The following is a 12,915-nucleotide window of genomic DNA, read 5'->3' on the forward strand; positions in this document are numbered from 1 at the left end:
GCAGCCCTAGAAGGCCCCCAGTAAAGCTGCTGGGGCTCCCCTATCCCACCAGGAACTATTTGCCCTGCACCAGAGCACACATGCAGGGACACTCCCCAGGGACAACAAGCAGCGTCACAAATATGTGCTGCTAGTTGTCCCTGGGGAAATACACGTGGGCACTCATCTAGACATACCCTAGATATATCAGGCCTTCCTTTATAACACAAGTCAGGTAAATCATAACCTAAGGTTTTTTAAAGGAAATAAAGGTTTTTTTCAGTGAAAACAGTATAATTGAGACAATATTTTTTGTATTACTTCTCAAGATATTCCATTAGATACATTTTTACTTCTGCTAAACAGTCCATATGTCACCAGTGTTTATACTGACGTGCATGTCTGCGTTGCAAAAGACAAAAATGCAGTTTTGACAGCGGACAAGATATAGTAACGATTTTTGTCGTACAGGAAAATGAGGAAAAGTAATTTGGGAGTCTAGTGGAAGGGAGTCACTGATGCTTGTGGCATTATGAAAGGATGCCGGCCTTTCATTCTCTGTCATGGAAAAACGTAAAGATGAATGATACCCAATCTTCACTCAGCAACCTCAGTTAGACTTGCACAGTATTTTGTAGCAATGCCTAACCATATTAGATTAATTTTCTGCTGAAATGAGCACCATAGTTAATACTAACATTTAAAATCTCATTAAGCATCCAAATTACCACACCAGCAAGATTAACGGGCAATTCACACCTCTCCTAACTACTGCTTCAGCCTATCAGTACAACAGTTCATAAGTTTACATTTAACTCACATTAGGAAGCTTTTTGTAGCACCTAATAAAGCTGGAAACTTTTCTTAAAAAAATATTAGATTTGGATGACCATTTTGCGCAAATTCTCTGTACACTGCAGAATCACAAAAATAGGGGACCCTGGTGAACCAGAAGGTAAATCTAAGGTAATACAAAAATATACGATGCAATACAAAAAAGTCATGCTCATAATGTTTGCAATGGACTTTCTGTATTGAAGATCTCTGTCCCATCCTTGCCCCTAGAGACTTCCATAATTAAAATATGTGCTTAAGCAAAATAAATAAATTAACTACCTTCATAAATGATAGAATCACTAATCATATTCACTTGTAATTACATGCTCGTGTAATTATGCACTTTGTTGGTACATAGTAAGAGAAAAGTAGTTTGAATTACCGAATAGCTGCCACCCCATGGCCAACTTCATGTATGACACCACTGATGAGGATTGCGGTGAAGAAATAGGTCAGCTGACTGATGGGCAGATTTACACCAGGCACCTGTTCATGTAGGCATGACAACAAAACACACCAGGATACCAAGAGATACAAAGTCAGATCATTTTTCCTTTTAACTTCCCATGGTTACATAGCTGTTTAAGACCAGAAGCTAGGCCTTTCACATGCTTAGATCACATCACTGCCCTTTCTACTGTATATGTTTCTTAAAGTGTACATACAGAACTTTAACCATGTAGTTAAAGTTAAAGAAGGTAACTTTTATTGAAGTTTAAAACATTTCCATGCCAAAAAATATGCATACAGCATATAAGCAAATCACAGGAGAAACTCTTAAAACTCTGTATTACTTTCTGATATTGCTAGCTTCAACTTACAACTTTCTGTAGCTAATCCTCTAGGAATCAATGCTGAGGTTTCATAGCCATTTTTGTATTGCAGTAACAGTATTCTCAACTCCCAAGAGTTTAAAAATGAAAAGTCAAAACCCTCAGAAACCACGCAATTGAGCTAAAGCTATCAGGTTTAAAATAAGGAGAATAATAGAAATATAGAGCTGAATGGGACATATATATCACCTGCACCAACCCCCCTGCCCATGATCAGACCACCGCTGTCTGAAGCATCCCAAATGTTTGTCTAATAGATATGTAAAAAATCCTAAAGACAGGTTCTCATAGGTAGTCTCTTCCAACCCCATAGCTGTTAGTTTTTAATATCGTCTACTCTGAACTAGTGTTGCAATTTTCAGTCTGTCTTCTAAATGTTGCATTCTCTCCAAACATGTCAAATGCATACAAGGAAATAACATCTTGAAAATACAATTTTCAATGCATTTAAAGATGGGCTCATGCACATGTGCGTGCCCCCACACGCCACAAATGCAGGTCCCTTCCTGCCACTGCTCAGTCAGCCCCTGGCACTTCCTTTAGCAGGTTGTCCCTAGCCCTCAGCTAGATTTCAGAGAATCTACCATATTTTAAGAGTACTCCTACTCAAAATATTTTCATGAGGAGAGGATCCTTTGTTAAATATTCATTTGCTTCTGTCCTATCTGTAACAGTAAACAAGCAAGTAACTGGTAAAGAACAATTAGCCTAAGGACAGGGCATCATTTTGATGCCCTGAAAGTCAAAGTGATGCACCCCTGACTTTGATCCATCACAAGGGCATCAAAAGAAACAAAGATAATTAAACATATCTTGTAAGGCATCCTGACCTCTTTAAAGTTTTAAGCCAAAGGCTCAACTACAAAACTAACCAGTTCTGTGTTTCTGGAGCTCAGCCCTTTTCCTATTATTGTAATATAATAAAGGGCTTAGTCTGCCTTTCTGCATGTTTACCTGCAACACTTTTGGCCAACTGCACGTGTGCCACTAGGAAGGCAGGCGGTGATTGGCTATGCAGGCCCAGGCTGCACAGGTCCAAGTTTAAGTTTGGGGTTGTGGCGAACATGCTCCAACCACCTGAGCAGTGGGGTTCCCCACACCTCCCTGACTGAGGGCGAAGTGGAGCAGTCGTGGTGGCAGTGCCCCCACACCACTCCCCAGAACTGCCGGCAGAGAGGGGAGACAGCAGGCACTGAGGAAGGGAGGAAGGGAGTGGGGCGGGGTAGGATGGGGGGAGGCAAAAGGGGGGTCATGGTGGCGGCTGTTGTCGGGGCTGGGAGACAGGGAGAGAGGAAGGAAGAGGAGTGGAAAGGGGCCCCCAACAACAGCTGGCAGGGAGGGAAGGAGGCTGTGGAGGCCTGGGCGGGTGCAGGGTGGTGAAGGGGGGGGTCATGGTGGCGGCTGTTGTCAGGGCCAGGCAGAAGGAAGGGGGGAAAAACAGGGAGGGGAAAGAAGCAGGGGCAGCCCCCACTACCCAGCCCCAACAACAGCCGGCAGGGAGGAGGGGGCAGGGGGAAGCCCCGCTGTGAGGAGGAGGTGCAGAAGGAGCCACCGCACCAGAGGGTGGAGGAGGTGGCAGCGGCAGATTGACTTTTTACATGGCTGGCCCCGAAGGTTGTGTGGGGGGGTGTCTCATGTACATACTCCCTGAAATCGGTGATTCTTGATGGGCAATTAGCTAGTCTCTTTATAATCCTTATAAAAGACGATCAAGTGGAATCCAGTATATTAGCAACTATTCCAAAGATGACATGAAGAACGCCCTTCCCATGTTCTTGGAACAGGTTCTACTCTTCTGCTACCACAAAAGGGTCACTTCACTACTTCTAACTGGAAATGTATTAAGACGGAAGAGATTCTATGCTCTGAAAACTCTGGCAGCACATTGGGCCTCAGTATTGTATGTCTGAGGGAAAACAGTAAGCGGTGAACAGGAATGAAAAACTAGATATTAAACATCTGTTCCTGTTTGGATTACTGAGGTTGCATGTCCACCGTGTTTATGAGTTCTATTTAAAAAAATGCATTCTGTTTTTTGTTCCTAAAAGCATATGGCAACAGCCAAATTTAGAGCAACTGTTCAAAAGGTAGGAATATGTTATGATATGACACCTTAAAGATAAAAGAACAAGCTAGAGAGCAGAAAGAGCCACAAGGCTACTTAAAAGCAGGCTTGTCCCCCACCTTTCTGAGATATGTGCCTTTTTGCCAGTCTATCCTTGCTTTAAATATATCAATATAAAACAACCTCATGTTGTTATTCAAGAGTCCAATTTTAGATATCTAAACTAAGTTTTTAGTTTTACATTTTCAATTCATAAGAACAAGTTATAACCACGGGATTCATTTTATTTTTCCCCTCTAGTCAGTTTCTTCACCTCTCATAATATTATATAGACCTTCCTTCTTTTAGTGGCAGACATATAAAGGCTAATTCCAGATAAAATGTGGTTTGCCTACCCAAAAACATACTAAAACACTATGAGCACACGATAGAGATTTTTGGGGCCAATACTGATGGCTGATTTTTAACACGCTATATCGGCCGATACCGATCCAATTGCCGATATGCGGCCCAGCTGGTAAGTTTGTTGTGGGGGAAGAAGCGAGGAAAGTGGTGGGAGAGGGCAGATTGAGGCTCCTACAGTGTGGGAAGGAGTGGGGCTGAGATAGGGACAGGCACTGCACAGCCAGGGCAGAGCACAGGACGGAACCGCAAGGTGGGGCGGAAGGAACTCCTGCCACTATGCACACCCCAGAAGGGAATGGGGGGTGTGTGCCCCCAGATCTGCGCACATGGCGAGGTGGGCTACCACTGCAGGCTAGGTCTGGGGCTGTGCCGAGCTCTTCCCAGCTAGGGCTAGGCCAGGGCTGTGTATGGGGTCAGCAGCAGCGCTGGGTGTGGGGCTGCGGCCACCCAAAAATTCACTGTAGCCTCCTCCATCCCCCCCTCCCAGCACAGTCTGGCCCAGCCCCCAACCAGGAAGGGCCCAGTGCTATCCTGGCCGCAGCCTGCGGAGGGAGCCTGCCCTTGCTCCGCACACAGATCCAGGGACACATGCCTCCCATGCCCTCCCAGGATGCGCAGCGGCAGAAGCCACCCACCCCACCTGCTCCCCCCCAGCCACTTGTGGCTCCATCCCACGCCCTGCCCCAGCTGCACAGCACCTCCCCTGGCACTGCCTCCCTCACCGCAGGGGCCTCAATCTGCAACTCCTCCTTTCTGAACAAAAAAGTTTTCCTCTAGTGCTGTACATCTATCCTCAAAAAACTATGCAGAAAATTAAAACAATCTTGCCTGGACTGTCACCAAATATTTCTGGGACAATTTTAGGTTTCAGAAAGAAAAACCTTGATAAATTCAGAAGTGTATGCAATTTCTTTATCAGTCTAATCACTGCCTCCCAATGTTCTGAGCTTTTTATTGTTTGTTCCCTTTCTAAGACGTTCTAAATCATGCTTGTTTAAAAATTTCAAACCCAAATTAATCTTGAATGGTACAGATTCTAAATACCTCAATGGTGGTAAATCCTGATAATAGTTTTGTATTCTGGGCACTATGATGATTTCTGGGCATTTGATACGGACAACTGTCTGTTCCTAATTCCTGAATGCTTTATATCATTTTTTGCCTTTCCTTCTTTCCTCTGCTTTTTTAAAAAGACTGACTGAGAACATGGGATGTTTGGTATAATTGAACATCAGATGTCCAAATCTGTCTGGGTGGATTTAAAATGAAGTAGACTCTCTCTTCTCTGAAGACAGCAGTTTCCAACTCAGAAGCCAAAATCAGAGACAGACCACTTACCACAACTTGCAACATCCGATCATTCTGGGCTGTGGGGGCTTCACTTAACATTTGTGTCAACGTCTGTATCAATGTCTTTCCAAGCAGAATAATAGAACCAAACATGGCAGCTATCCCAAATACCATTCCTATGCTGAACCTGCAGGAAGAACCAAGAGATACAACAATGACTGTATATCCTTGGGTTAGTTAACTGCTGAAATGCAGTCTAACTTAACAGATATTTCTGGCAAGATATCCTCAATGCTGGTCCACCTACCTGGGACAAAATCACAGAAGAATCAACAATCCCATAGAAAGGAAAACATTTGTATTTCTCTGTAAAGGAGTTATATAACAATGCAATACAAAATTATAGCCATTTGGGAGGCAGGGATTGGAATGTTGTATTTTTCATCATATTATTATTTCTGTGCCCCCTAGAACAGGAATAGTTTACTTAGAGTTGATCACAACACAGAAATTTACTAAATGCTTTTAAATAAAGGGGACCATGTTCCTAAAATAAAGGATTTAAGAAACATGAATTAAATACATTTTTCTTGTATTTGAAGCCATTTAAAATTAAATTTGAAAGTACAACAGTTCAAGGTAGGCATAAACATAAGTGGGAATTTTGGCACCTTGGCTGTGGTGGCAAACACTGAAGAGTCTTACCCCCTGCACACAAGCTGCATCTGCCAATATGAGCTACCTGTAGGCTGCCCCCATACCCTGGACTGGATCTGGCCTGCAAAGGGTCCCACAGTCTGGATCTGGCCTGGGGCCCCAGACGAGTTTGACACCCTTGATTTAAGCAATTAGGTAACTTAATACCCTGCAAAGATATAATTAGTAGAAAACTATCAAAATATATAAATCAGAGATTCATTTTAAAACTAACAGGATGTGGGTATGGTGATATTCCTAATGACTGTCCAGAAAGGCCAAACCAGAATTCTGAAATTATACCATAGATAAAGAAATCTAGGCTTCCATCGTCCCCAATTGTAGAACTGACGGTTGAAGAGACCTGTTTGCCATCGCACATGAAAAGGTGAGACACTCAGCCCATATGACATCAGCCAGTCTTCATAGGATGCTTTCAGAGAACCAGAGGACTGTAAAAAAAGCAATAAAGATTTAGTTTGGAGCATTTAGGAAGAGTGCATGCTATGATGTTCAGTAGAACAAAGAACAGAGTACTACATGCAATTGTATGCACAGACATATTCATACGTAAACTACATAAAAATAAAGGTAAAACAGATTTTATGTAAAAGCCTAATTTGTAGAAACTACAAAACCATGTAATAAGATTGTGTGACCCAACTCCTGTGTACTCACTGGAATCTTTAATTATCATCTTTCTGTAAATGTACTGTAAGGACAAAAGCTACAAGTTTTCAATAGACAGTAAACTGTTAAAAAACAAAACAATTTTAAATTTATGTACCAAGAAAATAACAAAGCCAGAATAACTTTTTGGCCATCTTTATTTTACATAACTATTATACAATGTCATAGCATATATGTAATACTATGAAATTATATAAGCATTTTGATTTCATTCCATATTTATCCGATTTTAAAAAGAATCATAGGGTTCAGAATTTGACAGACAAGATTCTGTTAAAAAATACTCATGATTTTATATAAAGATGGGGATTGGAGGAGTTACATCAATGACATCTTCTTAAACATTAAATAAATTTCACCAAGACTTCAACAGGTTCCACCCCTCCATCAAACTAACACTGTTTTTTAGACTCAAGGCACTCCTCAGCAGATTTAAAACATACCTTGATAGACCTGAAGCACCCTTCGGAAAATGCAAGTCCCCAGTTTTCACTCTTTTTTTTTTACTACAGAAAAATAACAGAACAGTTCTTCTGTTGAAAAGAACTCAGAAAGACCTCCAAAAGGCAGTATGTTCTTAACACGATGGAGTCTTGTTTGAAAACTCTGGGTTTGTCTTGGAAATTATGTTTGCATACCTAGCAGGGATAACACTGAGTGACAATCCACAGCACACTTGAAAACACCTAGCAGCACCCTGGTGGAGAATCACAGTCCTAGACACTACCACTTCACCACCACATTGTATCGGAAACCAACCAACCGCCACTGCTACCTTCACACCACCAGCTTTCACCCTAAGCACACCGCTAGATCCACTGTGTACAACCAGATCTACTCTGATCCCACTGACAAAATGAACACCTTAAAGATCTGGAGCAGGGATTTCTAATTACAATACAATCCCAAAACTGTGCCTACTCAAATCAACAAGGCCAGATTCAGACCTCTCTGCAACCTGCTACAATACCAACCCCAGAACAAAGACAACAAAATGGTTCTGGTTGCCATCTACATCAGCTTGAACACCCAAGACACCATTAATAATGTCCAACCCCACCTGGTGAAGGATGACCATTTCAAGTAGCCACTGACGACAAACCCATCCTGGCTTACAGACAGCGTCCTCCCCGCAACACCTCAAACAGCAGCTGTCACCTACAAATGGACTAACTCCCATCCTCACTGAGGTACCAGGCCTTGCATTGGACTGAAATGCCTATTGTGTCCCCACGTTAACACAAACCACATCACTGGACCAAACAAGGCATATACAACATCCAAGGTTCAATCATGTGCAACTTGACCAACATCACATATGCCAACATCTGCTTACAATGCCCATCTGCTGTCAACATCAGATGAAATGAACAAAAAAGTGTAAGAATGAATGAAAAATCAATCTGACATCAACTGCAGAAAGACACACAAGTTTATGGCAGAATATTTCAGCCTCCCTGGACACTTCATTGCTGACTCCAACACTGCTGTTCTCAGGCAGAATTTTTTTTTAAAGTTTGAATGGGAAATTGTAGAACAAATCATACACAAATCAGACTATGTTTAGTTTAAACAGGAACAACCAATTCTTATCCTATTCCCCAGATTAGCTTTTACAACCCCTTTGTTCCTATGGGTTCTTTGCTTGTATGCCTCTCCCAGCATTCCTGTGCCCCTTCCTCTTGCTTTCTCACCTATTCTATTCTAATCACTCACTCCCCTTTATACTTTGCTCTATGTTGTCCTTTCACAGCATCTGATGACTTGAACTTGGGTTCACAAAATCTTGTGCTATATATCATATTTAGTTAGTCTACAAAGGTATATATCTACCCTGCCTTCTGACTTCAGACTAACATGACTAACTACCTCTTTGTGTTCATGAGTCATTTATGCAATTGCCTCCAAACATTTTGAGTTTCTTTGTTCTTTGCTGATGGATGAGCAACATGAAAGGATAGAAGAGAAATGATGGCTGTTCACAGGCCTCCTAGGCCAATTCCCCAATCCAGTAACTGAACACAGGCAGACAGTCAAAAGTCCCAGTGATCTTTTGCAAATGTTCACCCACCTGGATTCAAGTACAGGGATGGAGCCCAAAAGTGTTTGCAAAAAAGTGCATCTAAGTGGGTCATAAGATGAAACAGTCTGGTGGCTTCTCTTTTTGTGACCTGATGTAGAAACAATGGGAGCTTTATTTCTTGTAACTAAGCCCCTCTAATTAAAAACATCTCATACTTCAGAATCTCAAATTTGTTTTTCAATGTTTGTTCTACAGCTGGTCAAATAAATAGTGAGTTTAGCCATATCTTTCTATAGCACATTTGGCAAAATACTGCTTTCACCAAGTTCCTTTTTTTCGAACAAGCAGCAAAGGGATTTCTACATCTTCTACATATTTACTTTACTATTTGTCCCTGCATATGGCACCACATCACAACAGAATGGCTGTCACACTGAAACAAACGAGGCTTCTTTGGGGTGGGCACCACCAATCCCAACTCTAGGGCTGCGATTTGTGCTCTGAAAAAAATAAGGTGGGTGAGATGCAGTATTGCATTTTATTTTCCATGCTTCTAGCCTCAGGTGAATCAGGTTAGGGGTGGAGGGAGGATGCTCATGGGCAGATATAGGATTTTGAGAAGGGGGGTGTGGTGCATTATCAGTTTATAACATAACACATTTTCCCCACTTAAAGGGACACTACAAGCTTTATAAATATGCTGGGGGCCCTAGCACTATATTATTCAGTTGAACATCAATGCAAGCACAAATACAACTTTATTGTAATGGTCACTAACTTGCTAGATTATATGACTTAAAAGTTTTTTAAAAAAATGAAAAACTAGGCAAAAAAGGGTCAAAACAGTCAAAAGACATACGGTCAATAGCCCCCAGTCATTCATTCAGTAGTCATTAGAGTTAAATGTACGCGTCTCATTCAGATTGACAAAACATCTAGTCTTCTCAAGTGCCTTGACACTGCCTCCAATACTGCACTGTTGGTCACTTCTGAGCCTGAGCCTTTAACCCAGCAGAGTTAAAGTTTTGAGCTACAGCTGAAAGCAGTCAGCAGGGCTGGGAAATAGAAAAGAGGTATCACCAGGAAGGACTAAGGGACTGTAGCACTGCAAAAGAAAAGAGTTTGTATAGCGGACCATCGAGGGGGAGAGGGTTGTTAACACCTATGCCAGGCAAAGACATCAACAGGAATCAGGAAGATGAATTGATAATGAGCCATGGAGACAACTGCTCCTGTCACCACTTAGCACAGCTTGAATAGAAAAACTGTTACTACTGCTGAGGGGCAGTCGATTTAAAGCAGGGGTGGGCAAAACGGTGGATCCAGCCAGTGGCCGGATTCCATTTCCCAGCAGCCCCTGCTCACGTGATTGGGACAGGTTTCCATCGAGACCCCAGCAAGAGCTGCACTGTGATAGCCGGAGGCCAGGGTTTCCATGGAGACTGGCCCCAGCAGTGCTGGCAGGGTGCAGAGATGCTCCGGAGCCCAGCTGGGATCTTGTGGTGGTGACAGCATGATCCAGAGCCAGGGCAGAGCCACAATCTGCAGCCTGCATGCCCTGGGCAGAGATGTGCAGGCAGCAGATCATGGCTCTGCCCCGGCTCCTTGCAGTGGTGACAGTGTGGTCCAGAACCAGGACAGACACAGATACCCCAAAGTTCCCTGTAGCCCCACCCCGCCATAGCCACCCCTCCCAGCAGCACTGCCACCACCGCTGCCCACTTTGCACAGGTAGAGGCAGCTGAGCCTGCCCCACTTCCGCTCACAGCATAGCCTCCACTCCAGGAAGAGGATGGCGCTGCTGCTGCCTGCCAGTGCTGCTAGGGCTGGTCTCCATGGAAACCTCAACCCAGTGCTGTGATAGAGCAGCTGCTGCTGGGGTCTCCACGGAAACTATCCCCAGCCATGCAGGCAGGAGCTGTTGAGAAATGGAGTCCACTGCCAGCCAGATCCAGCCTGCAGGCCAGATTTTGCCCGCCCCGACTTAAAGTGTGGGTGGATCAGGAATCAAACGGAAGGGGGAGTGCTACTGCCCCACTGCACCTTCCTCTGCAGCAACCACTGAAAGCCTTGAAAGCCAGAGGAACAAGTCAGCTAGGGTTACCACATGCCTGGGTTTTCCCAAACATGTCCCTTTTTTGGGTCCTCCCACCTCCATCTGGGCAGTTTTTTACAATATCAACAAATGTCTGAAATTTTGATCTGCCTCTGCTCAGCTCTGAAGTTCTTCCTGGCACTCCCAGCTTGCCCTGTCAAGGAGCTGCTTGGCACTGGGTGGAACAGGGGTTGGGGGAAGGATGACTGGAGGCAGGGCACACACAGAGCTGAGGCTGCAGCAGGGCAGGGAAAGCACAGGAGGCATCTACTCCTCCAGTGGGGGAAGGGGTTGGGGGCCCCTTCGAGGGCAGTGTGGCCTGGTTGGCAGCACTGGAGCCGGTGCCTGTGCTCGCCGGGGGTAGCAGCTGGGAGACACTGCAAGGCTAGGGGCAGCAGGTCAGGAGTTAGGAACGCTGGCAGGGCTGTGGCTTGGCAGTCTGGGGCACCAGGGGGAGTGGGGGGCTGTGGGTTAGGCCACAGAAAATGCCAGGGCACTACAGGCTGGGAGTGAGGGGGTATCAGCAAGGATGGGGGAAGGGAGGCGGGCTGCAAGTTGGGAGTGAGGGGCACTGGCATGGTCAGGGAGAGGGGGGCACTGCAGGTCAGGAATGAGAGGCAGCAGCAGGGCTGCGGGGGGGGGGAGGGCTGTGGTGTGGGAGTGAGGGGCAGGGCACAGGCATATCACTGGCCCCATCACTGATAAGCATCCTCTTCTTTGCCACTGGAAATCTGGTAACCCTGCAGCCAGGTCCAGGGCATCTGATGAAAGGCACCTGACTCCACCTGGGTCAGGCACCTGGAAAGAGGGGCGCAGCAGCCGCATCTGCGGGGGGATCCTGCTCCCTCCCCCTGTGCAGCAGCGGGGGGAGGGGCGTCCTAAAGCTTCAGCGGCCGCTCAACGGCTCCGAACGCCTAACGGCCGCCACCAACCGCCTGACGGAAGACCGGGCCGGGGAAGGAGCCAGCGGCACCTGCGGCCCTCACCTTCAGCAGCGTGTCGGCCAGGTAGATGATGCACCAGCCGCCGAGCACGCACACCGCCACCGGGATCGGAATCATCGCGGCTCCGGCTACACAGCTGTCCCCGGAACTGAAGCGCTCCGAGAACCTTCCTCCAGCAGTTCCGTTTTCCTAGCGGAGACTTCCGGCAGCGGTCAGGAAGGGGAGAGGAGAGAAGAGAGCGACGGCACGGCTTCCGGCTCTTATGACGTCATTTCACCGCGCGCCAAGGAAGGGCTGGGATTCGCAGGCCGAGACCGTCATAGATGCGCATGTGCCTTCTGCCGGCCAGAGCAGGAGCGGCCGCAAGGTCAAGCAGCATTGCTAGGCGCCCATGCGCAGTAGCCAAAAGAAGCTGGGCATCCCGCCCCCGCTTCCCTCGAGGCTCCTGATTGGTGGAAAAATCCCGGGTAAATTTAAAAAGTAGCGCAGGCGCCCTATGGGCGAGGTTTTCTTGGGTATGTGTTGTTGAGCCGGGTGGTCTGGGCTGGTCCCCTGCTTAGCAGGGGAAGATGTCTGCCATGTGCTTTGGTGGTGCCTGAACAAATCTTGCATCACTTCTTTCTAATCATTATGAATAATACATTTATATTTATATGTGGTGACTACATTTCATTTGGGCTGTCGTTTTGAGCATGCTTCACGGGAGCAGCTGCCATGTGGCAACACAGCACGAATACCCTTGGGGCGGTGCACTCGCTAGGGTGGCCATCGTAGAAGACAGTCCGGTTGTCCTCTGCCCTCTATAAATACAAAACCCAATGCCTTTATAGAGGACATAAGGATGTTGGGTTTCGTAGCAATACAGGACAGAGTAGCAGAAAACCGGAATGTCCTTTATGGTGGCCACCCTAGTGCTCACCCCTTGGTACTGCCTTTGAGTCCCCCTGTACTTCAGACTACCCCCTGAGGAGGCTGCAGCAGGGCTGCCCTCTGCCTTCTGTACATCAGAGCTTGGGGGGGCCATAGCCACCACAACATTTGTCTTAGGGCCCCAATAA

General features: G+C 45.8%; 1 protein-coding gene across 3 annotated transcripts in view; it reads right to left on the bottom strand.

The window, feature by feature from the left end:
• MBTPS2 (membrane bound transcription factor peptidase, site 2) overlaps nt 1–12,584 on the bottom strand; it is a 47,062-nt gene extending 34,478 nt beyond the window's left edge. The window contains exons 1-5 of one of the 3 annotated variants that reach the window (XM_090062342.1): nt 11,900–12,583; nt 8,867–8,966; nt 6,409–6,557; nt 5,458–5,596; nt 1,199–1,302 (exon numbers count right to left, since the gene is read on the bottom strand). In XM_090062342.1, coding sequence (XP_089918468.1) covers nt 1,199–1,302; nt 5,458–5,596; nt 6,409–6,518 — 353 coding nt within the window. In that variant the 5' untranslated portion in view covers nt 6,519–6,557; nt 8,867–8,966; nt 11,900–12,583. Of the gene's footprint in view, nt 1–1,198; nt 1,303–5,457; nt 5,597–6,408; nt 6,558–8,866; nt 8,967–11,899 lie in introns of all 3 variants that reach the window. The other 2 variants (XM_090062334.1, XM_090062326.1) reach the window with 2 other exon arrangements.
• Between the last annotated feature and the right edge of the window lie 331 nt (nt 12,585–12,915).

This window comes from Crocodylus siamensis, chromosome 1, assembly GCF_052110815.1.
Source record: "Crocodylus siamensis isolate JL-2025a chromosome 1, ASM5211081v1, whole genome shotgun sequence".
NCBI classification, from domain to species: Eukaryota; Metazoa; Chordata; order Crocodylia; family Crocodylidae; genus Crocodylus; species Crocodylus siamensis.